Raw genomic sequence first — 17,707 nt, 5'->3', positions numbered from 1 at the left:
TTTCCAAACTCTCAGCTGACATCAGGGATGACACAGCCCAGGAGTCTGCATCTGCCCACCTCTTGCCTACTTGCGATGGAGGTCTGTGCAGATGCCGGTAGTGGTGTTCTTACCAGAGTCGTGAGCAATACTTTGCCATATTCAATTTTTACTTTACTAAAATGAATATCATGGGCTTCTTAATAGTCATAGGAGCATAAAAATCTCACTGTATCACAATTCATCATCCTTTAAAAATTGAATTTCTGTTGAATTATGCCTTGCCGCTATAGTGCTGTGGAAAAGCTCTTATTATTCATAACTATAAATACAATGATGTTGAGATTTAACTGGTGCCTGAAGGCTTTATGCTGTACTTTCGTATTGACAAAGCAAACAGTCTTATGGATCGGTTTAAGTTTATGGGACTGGAGGCAGCTGAGTGCTTCCGCGCTGTTGGAAGCTCCTCTGCTACAGTCCCCAGCTGTCCCTGTGACTGCTCTGCAGGCCAGCAGGAACATTTTGTGCCGTTTTGGCCCTGTGGGACTAAGATAAACCAAAAAACTACATAAAATACCTATTGGTCAGTGCTTGTCCTCTTGTGTACCAGCTCGGTTCGGCTGCTAGAGGTCGTGTGTCATGTCTGGCCGCAGCGAGGGTTTGTGAGAGCAGAGCTTGTGTAGGCTGAAGGACAGGACGGAGGAGCTGGAGCATGAGAAGGACCAACAGAAACTGCCTGAATCGCCGGTGTCTTCATCTTCCTCAGCGTGGAGTAGTGACTGGACCTTGATTCAAACGTCTTTCCCTGGCAGGGTTGTCATATGGACTCTTTGCCTTGGGTGGACATTGAAAAATAATGTCTTGTTCATCCTCATCCCAACTGAACACTCAAACAGACATTGACCAATATGTGCAATTGCTGACGAGGACAGGCCTGACTGGGTAAAAGTTTGCTAGGGTTCACATTTTGCTTTGCAAGCATCTATTTTGGGCTTGAAATGTGGAAAAGTCCCACAATTCGGTGCTTGGCCAAGTTCGAGCTGTTCAAATGTATTTTACTGTAACACAAAAGAGAAGTGAGTTAATCTTTTACAAGAAATAATTAACATATGGAAATAATTTTTTAAGTTGTGATTGGGTAAATTTAGTCCCTTGGGATGAGGTAGGAGAGATTCTGATTGGATTTGGAAAAAAAAAATTTTTTTTGCTGTGGTTATAATTAGAAATTTACACATAGCGAAAGAAGTATTGCTGTTGGATATGGGTTATCATGGATTTTATGTTGTTTGAAGTTTTGTTTGTTTTACAATCTCTTTTCTTAATATAGAGATTGGGCCTTGCAGAAGTTTGGCAGTGGCATGTTTAACTTTTGACTTAGTTTAGACATTCAATATTTTTGTTACAAAATAACTTTATTTTTTTTTTAAACAAAAATTAATGATCTCTTGAGAACTCAAATTCTGTATTTGAAAAATTGCAAAGCTTCCATTTCAGGCTTTCTTCTACCGAAAGCAAGGCAACAAATTCAGTGATTCCACAGTGGTTATGAGTTTCATTTCAAAACTTGTTTTCGTGTAGGTATACACAGAGATACAAGAAAGTATTAAAAATCAGATGCCTAAATGTTTTGCCCTGTGACAGGACTAAACAACTGGCCAGTCGTTAACTGCTGTTGGGTGTGTTTGGCCCCTACAAGTGAGTGCATCTCTGCTCTTTGTGTGTCTTGGAGTCATTTTAAATGTTGGTGAGTGTGCCAGGGGCTTGCTGCCATTGCAGGACCCATGAAATAGGTTTTGTCCCTCTGTCTCGGGTCTGATGTGCGAGGACCCATGGTGGCATTGAGGGCAGTTGGGCTGCGTTTGCAGGAGGATGAGGGTGGTGCCAGTGGAGGGGCAGGAATTCCTCCCTTGACTTTTGCAAAAATACTTTTTTTTTTTTTTTTTTTTTCAGGGAAATAGTGGGCACCTGAACAGAAATCACTCCCATTGAGGGTTTTCTTTCCTTGCAAAAACCTTGATACCTGTTGGCTTGGGACTACTGGAGCGGGAGGGAAAGAAGGGATGGTCCTGCTGTCCTCCACGCTTCAACGGCACCAATGGCATGCGGCTGGAGCAGGAGGAGACCCGCGTGGGTCGACACGCAGGGTGCTGCTGTGCTGCCCCAGGAGCTGGGGCCCAAGGGTGGCAGTGCTGGCCCCAGGGATTTGGGGTGGCTGTGGCGGTCGCTGCGTGGGAGGGGAAGGCACGGGCTGTTTCTCCGCCTGTTTGGTGGTGACCATTAATTTGAAAGGAAACAGGAAAAACTGGTTCAGTGCACTTGGAAACTTCAAAATGAGAGAAAAGTCCCCATCCCCGTGCCCCTCCAAGTGAACCCAAGTGAACGAGGAGCTGGGTCCTCTCATTTGCAAAACCGAGATTGACCAAATGGATAAACAGTGACAAAAGTGGTGCTGGACGCGCACAAACCCTGGGGCTCGTTCAGACTTCCTGCAACTTTTTGTTTGTTAAATGAGAGATGGGTTTTCTGACTTGAAGGAAGCGCCAGCCTCGAAGGGAGCGAGGGGCTGGCCTGGAGCCGTGGCCGGGTGCAGGAGGCAGCGCAGGGGAGCAGCAGCTGGGCTGATCAGCCCTAAATGAAAGGGGAACTGCAGGTCGCTTGTCCCTGTGTGCCTTGAAATGATGGGAAGAGTAGATGGTGGGTTTGTGCTTTTCGCACACTGATTTGTTGTTTGTGTTTGTTTTTTTTTTCGTGGGAACAAGCGTGTTATCACTCCATCTGAGCCTCTCCGGGGCAGTGAGGGTTCCTCCTGGCTGTTATTTCACATAACTTTCCCTGGCCGGGCAGGTGTGAGCACTCAGCGCCTGTGGCCACCCTGGTTAATGATTGCCCGTTGCCGGCGGAGAGCTGGGAGTTAGGTCACAGCTCGGCTCAGGGAGCACCAGGAGCCAGCTCGGGCACAACCCGAGCGTTTGGGGTTAGCCCCCTGCCTGTCAAAATCGGGATAGAGAGCTGCGAGGCTTTGTGAACACTGGGAGAGTTTGGACGTGAAAGGAATTGGAGAAGTGTTACCTGCTGTGGTGGACTGCCCGTGAGCATCAGGTGGTGGCACCCACTGGGTCCCTGGTGCAGCCACAGTCAGCTGGAGGAAAATGTGTGTGTGTTGTTACTTGGAATACCTAATTTAAAGAAGAACTTAACTGATTGCAAATCTCCTTCCGACAAGAGAGAGAAACTCTGTCTCAAATTTTATTTTTTTTTAAATGTTTGTTGCTGTAGGGACACTGACAGTTGCATCTTTCTCATAAATCTGCGCCTGTCTGGAGGCTCCCGGTGCGGTGGGGACCCAGCGTGTTGCAGGGCTGGAACCAAACCCACAGAGCATCCGTCGTTGGCTTCAAATTAAATTCACCAAAGGCGATTTTATTTTTATCGATTTACCAACCAACCAGTTATTTCAGAAATGACTGGCTGCTGCTGTTGGTCATTTCTGGATGACCAGTTGTCTCTGCGTCGCGCGGCTTAATGATTGCATACTTTATGCTGGTTAAATAGTGCTCAACAAGGAAACAAGAGAAAACCACACTGGGATAATCTAAGAAAAACAAGGATTATAAAAATGGCTCTGAGGCGCTGGCTGCTGGAAGTGAAACCTATTTTGTGGGTTTGCTGCTGCACCTTTTCTTCAAAAAAAAAAAAAATTGGAGCAGTTGTTGCACTTGTTTTCTCAGCAGATGGGCTACTCTATCACAGGCACGTTCGCCCGTCTGGAAAGCAATTACGTCACTTGGCCCTGTCTTGATTTGCGTTTCTATTAGCGTGTGCTTAACTAATACTGTGTTCCAAAGAAGACAGGGTAAATTAGTAAATAAAAAAAATAAAACCAAGCCCATGATGCACCACAGAAACATAAAAAAAAAAAAAAAAAAAAAAAGGCCATTTTAATTCAAAATGTTTCAAAAACTGTTCTAAGATGACCTTAAAATTCAGGTTTTTGGTGCCAATCCAAGAAGAAATTTAAAATAATATTTCATCTCCACAGTCTTTTATACAGCATTGGCAACCATGGGAAATCCTCCTTGTGTAGGTCAAGAAATTCTCCATTGTGGTTTTAGTTAATTTTTTTCTCGTTTTAGTAGGTAAGGGCACGATTCAGAGCATGGGTGTTATGCCAGCGAGGCCTGTGCAGGGCTCTCCTGGGGTACAGAGTGCCACTGCTGGCATGCTCGGGGATTCTCCAAAAAGGTTGGAATTGTAGGGGACAGGGACACTGTTCCATCCTCTGTGCTCCATCCTCATCTCCCTGCTGGGCAGAGTGTGCTTTCCTCCCCAAAACAGCCTTGCACTTGTGTCTCTGTTGTCAGCTGATGAATCAAAATTTGGGTGGCTGAAGTTGATGGGGTGAAGCCTACAGTCACTCATTTCAGTAGGGTTGCTAAAACTTAAATAGGAAGTGCAAAAATAAGCCACACATAAAGGTCCCAATGTACTTTGATTTTTTATTTTTTTTTCCAAAGCACAACTATATAAGCTTGAGGTATTAAGGGCTTTACCAAAATTGTAATAGCAGAGGAGTGGGCTGGGGTTTGCAGGCACCTGCAATGCCTGACGTCGTGCAGGCTCCTGCCAGGCAGCCAGGCACGGGTTTGCACTGGAGCTGTTTATTTAAATCCTTCCCTTCTTCCTCATTGTCCAGACGTCTTTTCTTTTTCTTCTTCTGAAAGCATGACTTGGAAGGACACGGGCTAGCGATGCTTTTATATTTATTTCCTAGTTGTGTTTAGCAAATAAATGAGCAGGAGTTGCTGGTGTCTCCTCAAGGTCGCCAGGCACGTGACTTGTTCATGATTCATTAATGTTATTTCTTCTTCGCTTCATCAAAAAAGAAAAAACAAACAAACCACAAACAACCCTGAAGAGGCCTCTTGTTCGAGCGGCCGTGCTGTGCTGCCTTGTGCCACCAGCCCTGCTGGTTTCACACCATGCCTCCATGCCGCGTTGCCTTGTACCTGCAAGGAGCGCGAGCGAGCCCTGTGGCTGAGCCCTGCGGGCCTGACCCGGGTCGACACCGAACCACGGCGCTGCAGGGCCCGGTGACATGGCCGGGCCCTGTGAGACTGCTGGGCCCGGTGACACAGCCATGTTGAGCAACACTGCTGGGCCCGGTGACACTGCCAGGCCTGGTGACACTGCCAGGCCTGGTGACACTGCCACATTGGGCAGCTTTGCTGGGCCTGGTGACGCTGCTGGGCCAGACCTGGTGACAGTGCTGGGCTGGGTGGTAGCAGCGGCCTGGCTGTGCCATGCCAAGTCCATGAGCAGCACCAGGCCCAGCCGCCACTGGTGGGAGGGCTGGTCTATTTTGGTAAATAATAAAAATAATACTTTGTTCATCGCCCAGAGAGAGTAGGGTGTGACTGTCAGCCATTTTGCTTGTCATTAATAGCTTCGCTTAATCGCGAAACAAGACTTTTCCTGTGATATATCTGTAAAACAATGCAAAACAAAACAACCTTTCTTCCTCCAGTATCTCCACAGCACCACCCCCTCCCAAACAAACAAAAAAAAGGCATAATTCCTCCTCTCCTTTGACGAACAATGACTCATTCAGTGTTTTTTTCTTTAGTGTTTTTTTTAATAAATTATTTTTTATTTTATTTTATTTTGGCCTTTGCTTCCCTTCAGTGGCTGTGTTGCAGCAGAGCTGGCAGCAGTGCCGGCAGTGGAGATTGCCTAACACTTATGAGCCCCTGTTTTCAACTGTTTATAACTCTGCCAAACTTTAAGTGTTTGGGCTGAAATTTTCCAAGCCAGGTGTCTGCCTAAGGGGGGAATTCGTTTGGAGAAGTTGCAGCAGTGCTGCTTCTGCCTGCACTGATTAATGAGATTCAGAGGAAAATGTGTTTGCCCATGGTGAGCCGAAAAAATCGCTCCACAAGCAGGGAAAGTGCATTGTGCCAGGCCTAGGCACTTCTGTGTCTTTCTCCTGTGCTGTTACATATTTTTGGTGTGTGTGTTTTTTGAGACCTCCCCTCCTTAAGCGTGGTTAAATTACGGGTAGGGGCCAGCACCGTCCCTGTGCACTTTGCTTCTCCATGGAAAGAGGCAGAAAGCACTCCTAGGCATTCAGTGGAAAATTTGGAGAACTTTTTGCATTTCAGGGACGTGACACTGTAGAAAAACACCCTGATCTGGCTGAATTATTAACCTCTGAAAGTACTCGGGCTTCAAATGCTCAGCCAGGGGAAAACAGCAGCTGGAGGGGCTGAAGGTGCTGCCCACAGCAGGGCCTGTGGGTGACAGGAGCATCCCTCCTACATCCTGTCCTCACATGGGGACATGGCAAAACACCAGTATGAGAAAATGGGAAAAATACTACTAATAAATAAATAACTTATTTCTAAAAAATATTCTAAAAATCCTAATTCTAAATTAAAAAAAAATATTCTGGAGAAATATTGCTGAGTGAATGACCTATGTGGTCATCCAGCAGTGGCCCCCTGCCACATCAATCTGGCTGCTAGAAATTTTCTTTTTTGTCCTTTTCATTTCTTTCTAAAGAGAATTGAGCATTGGACAAATATGGGGTGCTGCAGAAAGAGTGCTGTATGCTCAAGCAGCTCCAGGGTGCATCAGAGCACGGGGCAGGCTAGCAGCCTGTACCACAGGGTAGATTCAACCAAAATTTTGGCATTTTCCAACTTTTGATTTTGTAACCGTGTTATTTTTTTTAGATGTGGTTTTAATGTAATCTGCATGGGGAAAGCTCTGTGCTCACTGGTTAGGTTTTTGGTACAGCCTTATAAAGCTGGATTTTTTTGATGGGTTGCTGGTGCTGCATTTTCTGGCCCCAGGGTGGCTGTGGTCGCTCATCCTCCCTGTCTGATGTCCTGGGATTTGTAAGTGGTTGATGCATCCCCTTGCTTATTTTCTTTCTCCCTCTCTCTTAATTTCCAAATTCTTTCACATTTTTCCTTTCAACATAGCGTCTTAATTCTGGTGCTTTATTAATCCAATTTTGTTGAGCTCAGGATGTTTGAAATACACTTATATTCATATAGGAAGTACTTACTGTATTAATCAAATGATCCAAGGTGGCTTCTCCTCTGAAGTCCTTAATTTGCGTTATATGTATTATTCCTGGTAATAGCAAACTTTGTAACAATGTGCTTCTCCATCATGTTCCCAAGGAGACCCTGAAATACATTAATTCTGTGATTTTTGAGTACACCAATATAATTCATCTGTCCCTTTTGCAGCCACATCAAATACGATCAGTCACCAGAATCCCAGTGATGATCTGCTAGTGGAGTGTGCAAAAGGCTGTGTGAAAACAAGTACAGATGAATCAGGTTTTCTTAAAGATTTGAAAATTGTATTTATATAAGCTATTGGAAAAGACAGCTTAGGAGAGGGAGCAGGCTGTTTGAGGGCTCTTGTACCAGTCATTTTGGGTGGAAAGCACCTCTTTTGCATCACCATTTTGATTCTCTTTCCAGGAAAATGATAAGATGGTGGCTCTTGGCTTTGCTCACTACGTATTTCTGAGCAAACACTATGGAGGAAGATTTGATCAATCTCTGTAGGAGCAGAATAGCATTTCCCACGTGTCTTTATTGGATTTTCAGGAGTGTTTTCCCTTGGTGGGTTATACATGCAGCAAAACCTTGTAAACCTGGCAGCGGGGTTTCCCCTGAAGTGTGTGCCTTCAGTGTGCCCCAGCTCTGTGGTGAGTGCTGGGCAGGAAAGTGGTCAGAAACCTGCAGAAACTCGGTTTCTGACTCAAACTTGAGGCTTAGAGCTCTAGTTAGAGCCATGCTTTAAATAAAGCAGTCGAGATGGGGAAGGGAGGGTGGCATGGAGAAGTGCTGAGGTTAATTCTAGGTCTGACAAATGCTGGTGCCCGACAAGCTAAATCTATAGTTGTAGGAACCCAAAAGCACTCCAAGTGTCTAAGTCACTGAGACAACAGAAATAATACCAGCCACAGCAACTCTCCGTGAGAAGAGAGAAGAATGGATGCAGAAATTAGGGGCATTTAGGGCCACGAATGAAAAACCAGTTTTTGCTAAATCCTTAGAGGTCTTTCCCCAGTACGGGACTGTATGATGCAGTTAGATGCACCAGGGAGGCGGTGGGATCTTTGGAACATGTGACTGGGTCTCCAGCCCTCCAAAAGCATTGCACTTAGCTCTGCTTGTCAGGCTTCATGCTGTGCTTTTTTTGGTATGGCATAAAATTAGTTAAATGAGGTGGTGTAAACACGGAAAGCTTTGCAGGTTTAGTTTAGAGTTTCTAAATAAATACAAAAGACTGCCCGTGTATGAGTGTGTGTGGGAGAGGATGGGCTGACTTGTACGGGCGATCAGCATCCTTCTACGTTTGCATATTGACACCAGTGCCTTTTTTAGACAGTAACTCTCAGAATAAGGACTGTGTGCCCAATTCATGCTCCCCTTGTCCTGTTTGTGCTCTTCTGACAGGGGAAAACTGTTTGTCCACAGTATGATTTGGGAGCAAGAGTTTTCCTAATTGGACTGGTTCTTGCAGCATTGGGCATGTACCAGATAACAGCCCCCTATCCTGAGCCGAAGTGTGTCACGCCAATAATAGCATTAAAGTTTTAAACTGAAGGGATACATTTTGTGGTGGTTAATGATTAATTAGGTCAAATTCTCCAAAATTAGACTGCTGAAGAAGGAATGGGCCAACAATTTGCATTTTTCACAAAACCTTGCAGCAGCAACTGATGTGGGCTGATTCCACCTCCCCCACCACACGCTCTGTCCCGTGCCCCAAACTCACTTGTCCCCAGAAGAGATTCATTTTTAAAATTGTATCCATTAATATCCCAATTTCCTTTTTTACCCCCTTTTCAAATCTTGCATTAAACCCCTGTAGATTCTGCTTTAAGTAGGCAATTAAGCTAACAACATAATTATATCCCTTAATGCTCATTTTAACCGGTTTAGAGAAGAAACAAAAGGGAAAGCAGCTTCAAATATATGGAAATAAAAGCTCCATTGTAAAGATATTTTTGATACCCATGTGATAATTTGTGTGAGGTGCGGAGTTTGCCCATGAGTGGCTGCAGGGAAGCCGGGAGGTCATAGCTGAAGAGCCTCGCAGGCAACGTGGAGCTGTACCTTTGAGTATCCTTTTTCTGAACCCTATTCCGGCTGCAAATTTAGGGGAATCCCAGGAGACTTGAGAGTATGTCCACTTTGTACTGCAGTATAGTGGCTGCATTGCTGCGGTAGGATAGTTTTTTTCATTTTTTATTACCTAGGCAATTAGTCACAAGAGACCAATACACCGAGTCCGCAAGCTGCTGCCTTACCATATGTATGAGTGGAAAACAGAGCTGCAAAATAACATTGATGGAGAATTATTGTAGTGGATCTCTGCCAACTCAGTGAAGCTCCTTTGCTCCCTGTGCAGAAGCAGGGGAATTGCTGCATAGTGTCCTTGTGGTAGCAAGCGGAGTAACTTTGATTCTGTTCGTGGTTTTCTGCAGAGCACACAATGTCCACAAAAACCTGTTTGTGAGGCACAAAGTTTTACGAAGACCCTCCAAGCTTAAAGCCAGGAAGCTGCTTTGGAATCTCAGCTCTTGTTGAGGAATCCAAATGCTTGGTTGGAGCCTGACTTCCTGAGGTTAGCTGGTGGCCCTGAAATACTGATAGTGCAGTGTGGGCACACACAGCTGCAGATGCTGTTGTCCTTTACAGAATTGTGCCTCCCTTTTCACTCTCCTTTACACACTCTGATTCCAGTAAGGAAATGGAGGTGCCATTCAAGCAGTTTGGCCAGTGTTTGATTCTGGGACAAGTGCCTCTCTGACCTGTGAGGATCCTGTCTCAGCGTGCGAGTGGCAGTGATCTAGATCTAGTGAGGAGGACCAGCTTTCAGGTGGAAATAAAATAAATACTTATCTTTCTTAAGAAAAAGAACCAGAAGCTGTAAGCCTTGGGCAGTCAGCTGCCTGCCGGCTTGTGTTGTGTTGGGTATCTGCTCCCACGGGCTGTGATGTGTAGGCACTTCGGTTTCTGGGTGCAGGGAGTATGGGGAAATATTTATACAATTACAGCCTTCAGAACATTGCTTAGACCTGCAAGATGCTTCCTCACATGTTCACCGGTCACTGGAGAAGGTGTGAGTATCAGAAGGCATTCCCCAGGGATGACCCACTCCTTGTCTTCTCTGCAGACACTGCCCACAAGAAGTGCAGGGAGCATCTCTTGGGGGTGCGGCTTCATAGACCACAGCTTCTGTTAACTTAAACATGAAGGTGGTTTATTGTTCAATTTTCTTTATTTCACCAAGAAATAACCGTTATTTAATAAGACTTTTCTATTTTTTCTAAAGTCTGTTTCACTAGGGTAGGAATTTAAAGTTGTCTATCTCATCCCGGCTGTGCCAAGCAAGTCCATCGCTAGCTGTGCTGGAGCGAAGGAAAACCATATATGAGATAGTGCGAGATGGAATCCTTTACATACAGGGTTTTTGGGTTTGCAATTGGAAAAGGAAGACTATAATTGACTGGATGTTGGCTTTCCATCCTTAAATGCTGCATAAATAAGTGAAGGAATTGGGATAGGAAGATAGAAAATTCTGTAGTTTGAATATCATCTATTGCACGACTCACTAGTGCGAGAGGAGGGAATATTTTCAATGTAACATCCTCATTTATCTCCAGTCCCCGTTCAGTCCCCATCCCTCTTGTTGGAGCTGTTCAGCTTTTCTTGGCAGTGTAGAGCTTGTCTGTGGGACACTTTGCGGGCTCGTGAGCCTGTGCCCTGATGTGCTGGAGCAATTCAACCTTACTTTTTCTCTGACCTTGCCCATTTCTTTCCTCTTCATATGAAATACAACATCATGGCTTATTGCCAGGTGTCTGTAAGCCCAGGTCTCTGACCTGGTGTAGTTTCAGGAAACATCCATAGCTCCAGCCTTGGGTGTCTGCTCACCCTTTCAGGGATGTGTTGCAGCAGGTGAGGAGGTGTATGGTATTTGTAAAGGGCTGGAGATTCCTCATTGAAGTGGCCAGCTTGACAAAGCAGGGAAAGGCTGGAGTGAAGATGCATCCCTACCTCAGTCTGCTGCTTTTGTTTATTTGTAATGTTGAAGCTCCCTGAAAGGCTCTCCTGCTCGTCAGGGGGTGTGCATCTCTTGTGTCCCCATCTCTCTCCAGTCAACCTTCTCCATTTCCTCCTTTCAATTTAGAACAATGTGGAGGCAAAGTGCATCAAAGTAGAGATCCAGGATGGAGTTTGGGGATGCAAGGACAGTACCCAGTATTCACCAGACTTTCACACAGACGCCCTGAGTTGTTGCATCTTCCCATACTTTTAATCCCACACTTGGAAAGTTTTGTGCAGAAACAATTCTTGGGCTTAAGAAATTTTTCCTATGTTTAGTAGGTTTAATTCATTGGAGATTGTATGCCATAAGGCACTCCCAAAATTTGTGGTATACCATATTCCTTGGGTACAAAACAGTTGATATAGAAAATATCCACTGCTTTTGCTGTGGTTTGTTTATGATCCCAGTGTGAAACAATCCACCCAAGGTGAATAATTGCCTGTGTGACTGCCACAGCATGAAGCATAAGTGAGCATCACTTTTTTGGAAGAGGTTGTAGAAGTGGGTGTATGTGAGCTTTTCCCAGCCCAACATCTCGTACTGTTCATGGTCAACAGGAGACTGGAGCAGCAAGGAGCAGGTTGGCAGTCAGAGAATTTCTGGAGGAGGAAGCAGCCGTTGGCCTAGGGTTTTGTGTCCTTTTTTTTCCACGCAAAGGACCGTGGCTCTGTTGTGGTGGGCTCATTTCTCAACTTGGAGGCAGAACCAGGCACTGGCAGCAGCGGCCTGTGCTCTGGGGAAACCCAGACTTTGTTTGAAAATTCTGCCTTAACACTTGGGCTCGGGGATTTCTCTCTGCTTTTTAGACATGACCCAAGGCCGCCTTTGAATTTTGGGGAGGCAGTCATGCCTCCTTTCAAGAGGTTCCTTGCTTTCCTGTCGAGATGTGGCAGCAGTTACTGGTCTGCAGACTTACAGAGGACTAATGATGCAGCCTGCAAAATTCAGTCCCAAAATGGATTCTGTAAGAACATTTGTACCTTTGTTCACATCACGGTCACGGTTTTCCAGCACTGCTCTGACAAAACCTGTCCAGTGGCAGAGCTGTGCAAATAATAGATTTTTTGTTTCCTTGAAGCACTGACAAATTGAAAAATTCCTTCTTGGGTTGAGCCAAAGGAAAAATATATTGATTTTAATTTTTGTTGTGAAAATAAAAAATAGCATTTGGGGGTATATAGGTTTGGGTTGAACAAAATTTGGGGCTTGCAAGTATTTCCTTTAGATTTTGAACATACCTTCAAGTTCTTGCTTTAAAAAATAAATAGGACAGATATTTTGCCTGTATGAATCAGAAAATTTTAAATGTCAGACTGCGTCACTTCCACTTTTTGAAAATGAGTGTCGTACTCCATTGTATGAATACTTCAGCAAAAATGACAGTAATCCATGCAATAGTCGGTCTTGCTATATAGCTACACTTCTGGCTGAAAATAATTTCCCTTCAGCTCTATGCCCTTATTTTTTTTCAGCTCCATGAACTATAGAGAATATAAGGTCAGGAAGGATGGGTCTGGGTGATGTTTGTCCCATGGAAACTCCTCGAAAGAGAATTTCTTTAGTCTAGGCGATTGCTGAAAGATGTCAGTTTGGGAGTGACAGAAGCAAAGGCTGGTGGTATGCAGAGAGAACCCCTCTTCCCAGCCTGGTTTGAGGACTTGAGGTGAGGTTTGCAGGGCAGGTCCTGGGCCAGATCGGCTGCTCTATCACCGTGCCCTCCGTGCTCGGCAGCCCCTGGGTTTTCTCCAGGAGAGGAACGTGTCCCCGCAGGAGCGCTCCCACAGCCTTTGCGTTTCAGCTGTACCCAGGAGCAGTTGTTTTTTCTCTTCCCTTATTTTCCAAATTGCCATAGTTCTCGGGAACCCACCCGACTTTGCTGAGGGCAGCAAGGCATTTTTTTCATCCTTTTTTATTTTTTTTTCTTTTTTTAATCTAGGAGGTTTGTTGTTTATTTATTTATATCCACTCAGGGAGTTGATCTGTTGATATTTATAGGATTTGTGGTTGGCTGATGGGGGTTATTTTGCAATCAGAATTTCTTAGATTTCTACTTTAAGCCTGCTTTTTTCAAACTTCGTTTTTTTCCCTTTGTTCTATTTTTTCTTTTTTCTCTTTTCTCTTTTTACTGTTTTGTCTTCCTTTTTTCTTTTTTCTTTTTTTTTTTTTTTTGAGAGAGACAGGCAGACTAAACTCTTTCTGAATTTTTCCCCTGTAATTACTGCTCTTTTTTAAGTTTGAAAAAATCATCGAGCTTTGTGTGCCGTCCCCCTTCTTACTTTTAGGTCAATGTGGTTTGACTTTTTCTTTTTTTTTTTTCCCTTTCCAAAGTAAAATTACCACAATTTCATGCTATTAAAAAAGCCAATCACACAAAATTGGGAGAGAAGGTGACGATCCCTAGTTAACCTTCCAGTGGTAAACATTTGTTTAGTTTCAGCTTCCTAGCTCATCTCTGAGCGCTACAAGGGGTTTCTCTTGTAAGGCTAAAAAAAAATTGTAGTGATAAAATAAGAATTTTATTCTTACAGTCCTGCTCTTAACACAGTTGCACTGTAGTCCAATGTATCTATGTCCATTGAGGTATTTATTAAATTACGCATTTTTAATTCTGGATACTAATTTACTGCTTTGGATTATCATTTGACAAATGTTTAATTTTTCATTATATACCTCAGATATAAAACTGAACATCATTAATACCTTGCATCTGTACAGCGCAGTTAATTACGAAAGGACCCAAAGCATTCTCCAAAATTTACAAAAGAAAGATTAAAAACTCCAAAATGTATAGTTCTGCCCAGGGATCACATTACTACCACGGACACACAGATGACAGGACAGCTGCTCTGGGACGTGCATCGCAGTGTCTGCAGATTTAAAGGGCAAAGTTTTAGTCTTATGAAAGCTTCTTCCAAGAAGTACTTCATCACCGGGCTCCTCCTCGCCTCCTCGGCCCGCGAAGCTGCGGTTGGTGGATCTCCCCCAGGCACAAGCTGTCCTCTGAGGATGTTCTGGACATGATTTGTTTTTATTTTTTGTTTTGAATGTTTTCTAATGTCTTGGGTTGGGGCTTCTTGAAGGTCACAGGCTCCTGTTGGAGACCAGCGGGGCGATCTGTGGGGTTCTCTGGCATTTTTGCACTGGGAAGCAGCAATGGGACTTTGGCGTTTCACGGACATCTGTCCAAGGAGCTACCCTGTTCAGGGGTGGTTTTCCTGGAGGTACAGGCTTGGCTCTCTCTTTTCCAGCACCATTTTCAGTGCTCAGAGAGCAGGACTTGAGCATCTGAAACAGCTCAAGGTACAGGAGCAGAGGTGCTTCTGGTGAGCCACGGTGCTGTCAGGTGATTCACCTGCTCTAACGAGCATCAGGAGTGCTCCTGATGGCAGAAATGCTCCCATGTAGCCTGCAGCCTGTATCTGCATGGTGGAGTTGCACCTGAAGGTGCTTTTGGATCAGGACATCCCACGGTTTGAGAGCTTGAGGTGTCTCCTGGCTGGTCGCCGCTTGCAGCTGCTGCCCCAGGGGCCGTGCTCCCTGCAGCGTGGCTCTGCTGCCCTCGGCTGTTTGCTCTACCCATGGCTTCTCTCACCAGGCTCCTGTCAGCGGTGCCCCGTGACTGGCGCAGAACACAACAAGTTCTGTCTGAGCACCAGGCAGCCCTTCTGAGCTGTGCAGGTGGCAGGGCACTGGCACAGGCTGCCCAGAGAGGTTGTGGAGTCCCCTCCTTGGAGATCTTCAGGAGCCTCCCGGATGTGATGCTGGGCACCTTGCTCTGGGTGGCTCTGCTGGGGCAGGGCTTGGACCAGAGGCGCCCAGGGGTGCCTCCAGCTTCTGTCAGCCGTGCCGTGACTCTCTGTTTTCACAAAACAATGGCGTAGATCAAACCTTCCACCGAGTCCTTCCGCCTATGGTGCAGTTAGCCTGGGCCGGCATGCTCCCAGCCCTTGCCTCTCACAGGCCGGCGTGCCGCGCGCTCACCCGGCAGGGCAGGGCCGAGCTGGCCAGGCCGTGCCCGCTGCATCGCTCAACGCGTGCGGAGGAACGGTGCTGGCGGTTCCTGCGGGCTGGGTAACTCATGCCACGGGAGGCGACTGCAGCTCCGTCGGATGTGGCATTTCAAAGCACAGCCTACCTACGCAGAGCCAGGAGATGCGCCTGTTTGGAAACGGCAGAACAAAATGTGTCTAACAGCACTTCTGTAGTAAAATGTGTGGGATTCTGTGTATAAATAAGTCCTACTATATTTTTTTTTTTCACATGCGCTTATAGCTTTTTAGATATGTTTGTTTTATCAACTTGGAAAGTTGCCTGTAACAGGATTTTTTAAAAATTGATTTCCTGAGAGTTTCCTGTGAAATTGGAAACCTGGAGAAATGGGTGGATTTCTGAAATACTATCGCATGGTTTTTCTCCCCCTTTTTTCCCTAAGTAAAAAATAATAATACCCTCCTCCCCCCTCAAGGTTTCATTCCATATACATTTATTCTTTAAAAATATTTCCAGCTGTTCCTTTTGCTGGGAAACTCATACCATCTATAAACAAGGGCTTGATTCAGATAATTCTGTTGTTTTTCCTGGTCACTCTGATTTTCCAGCTTTTACAATATGAGAGTTCAGAAGTAATCAGTAATGGTTTTTCTCCTCTTCACCCTCAATTTGATTATTTTTCTCGTAAAGAACAGAGTAAGAAGAGCGCTGAGCAACAGGAGATGGAAAAAATATTTTGATTACTTTTCAGTTGCTTATAATCAAGGAGTAACTCTTTAAGTCCAGGGCAATTTATAGCATTGATTTAATTCATAATTTTAATTTAATGACTTTTTTGAAGGAAAAAAAAAAGACAAAAACAACAGCACACTGAGGTGCATAAGGTTGAAGCTTTTTAATACTTGTTTGAACAGTTGTAGTTTTAGATTAAAATTTATTTAATGTTCCCTTTCTTCTGTCTACCTCTGCCAGAATACGCTACTTGAATTTCCCTGGGCTGCCACAAGAGAAAAATTGAAATTCAAAGCACAGATTCCGCCAGTACTTTCAGCAAGTTCATAAAATTACTCATATGAATATTCCCTTGACTCAAAGGCAACTGCTTGCAGTCCTTAAACCTGTCTGGGACTATCTGAAGTATTGGGAGCCAAAGCAAATGGTAGGTGACACGGAAATCCTGAGTACTTCAAAGACAATTTTTTTCAGTTTCAGGAGCAAGAAGCTCTGGAGTTGTTCAGTGCTTGGCCAAGCTGTTTGTGATATTTTGATCTTTTTTTTCCTTTCATGTCAATAGGCTGGCGTTAAATCTGGAGGGTGGTTTTCATCTTGTAATCCATGATGTGGATATAACTGGGAGGGGTGCCCTTGGTGCAGGACAGGAAGAGCTGGAGGTGACAGAGGTGGCCAGAATTATTTCCTCGCTGATTTTGGTGTTTGCGTGGCTCTCCCAGTTACGAGCTAGCAAAACCCTTAATGTGCCTTTTCCAGCAGGGAGTAAACCTCTTCAGTCTGAAACTTTTAGAAGAACTTGTAATTACGAGTTACAGAGCCAGCTCAGAAACTGGGTGGCTGCAAGTAAAACACCCAAGTTATTAAGTTAAGGTTATAAAGTGGAAAGATAATCAGTAATAAGCAAGAAGTAAATACAGTGAAATTTACTGAGAATAATTTCCAGTTTTTAATCACTTTTATTATAATAATACTAATCATTATTATTTGTCTACTTAGAATTTTCACCTCTGTGCTCCAACTTTCTCTGCCTGAGATAAGAGTTTGGGGAAAAGTTAGAGCAAACCAAGTCCAGCCGCTTTCAAGACCAAACAATCTTAAAAAAAAGAAAAAAAGAAAAAGAAAAATAATTCTTCTGCCAATACAAAGAGAATTGAAATCAGTGTAGAGAGGGCCCCTGGGTTAAGTCAGAACTGAAACTCTGAACGTGGAAAGCGTCATTCTCGTTTCAGCTTCTCCAGTGAAATCTTGTGCTCACGTCTGACCTTTGGGCTGCTTTGGGCTGATGGAGCTCCTGGCTCCGTCTCCATCAGCCATATTCGGGAAGTGCTGAGCAGCTTTGGGACAACTGGGGACCTTCAGGGAGGCGGGCTGCTTCCTTCCCCAGTCATTCGAGTGGTGTGAAGCATCGTCAGCTTTTAGTTCTCCGTGTTAATTCAGGGATGGGCACCTGGGAGAGACGAGGTGCGGATCAGTCAGACTCTGTGCATGGGATCATCCGTGGGGTGGCCCCGTGGGGATGAGAGCATCTCTTTGCAGCTCTGGTGGTTTCTCGTGTTGGGACACTGCAGAGCTCTTGGCTGTCCTGGCACTGTGGTGGTCAAGCAGCACCCCTGGCCTCAGACGCTGGGAACCACCACCTCTGGGTGCTGAATCGTGCTGATAGACCATGTTCTCTGCCTGAATGTATTCCTTGCCACATGTTCTTTCTGGGACATCGGCCACCAGCAAGAAGGAGACACAGGAACCTTAGGTGATGGTGTTTTCCTACCTAGAAATTGCTCTGTAACAACTGGTTTCTTTGTACGGTGAGTAACTGGTTCCAGCAGGCGTTACCTGCACAGGTAGATGAGATGGATGAGCTCAT

General features: G+C 45.0%; 1 protein-coding gene across 3 annotated transcripts in view; it reads left to right on the top strand.

The window, feature by feature from the left end:
- ZNF618 (zinc finger protein 618) overlaps positions 1-17,707 on the top strand; it is a 165,652-nt gene that overhangs the window by 44,401 nt on the left and 103,544 nt on the right. The window contains exon 1 of one of the 3 annotated variants that reach the window (XM_040532084.1): positions 16,137-16,270. The exons of the other annotated variants lie outside the window; for them this stretch is intronic. Within the exon in view, the coding sequence (XP_040388018.1) occupies positions 16,184-16,270 (87 nt within the window). The 5' untranslated portion in view covers positions 16,137-16,183. Of the gene's footprint in view, positions 1-16,136; positions 16,271-17,707 lie in introns of those variants that run through there. 3 annotated transcript variants of the gene reach the window in all.

The sequence above is a fragment of the Cygnus olor genome, chromosome 19, assembly GCF_009769625.2.
Source record: "Cygnus olor isolate bCygOlo1 chromosome 19, bCygOlo1.pri.v2, whole genome shotgun sequence".
Taxonomy (NCBI): domain Eukaryota; kingdom Metazoa; phylum Chordata; class Aves; order Anseriformes; family Anatidae; genus Cygnus; species Cygnus olor.
The sequence above is the reverse complement of the archived record's forward strand: the minus strand, read 5'-3'. Positions and strand labels throughout refer to the sequence as shown.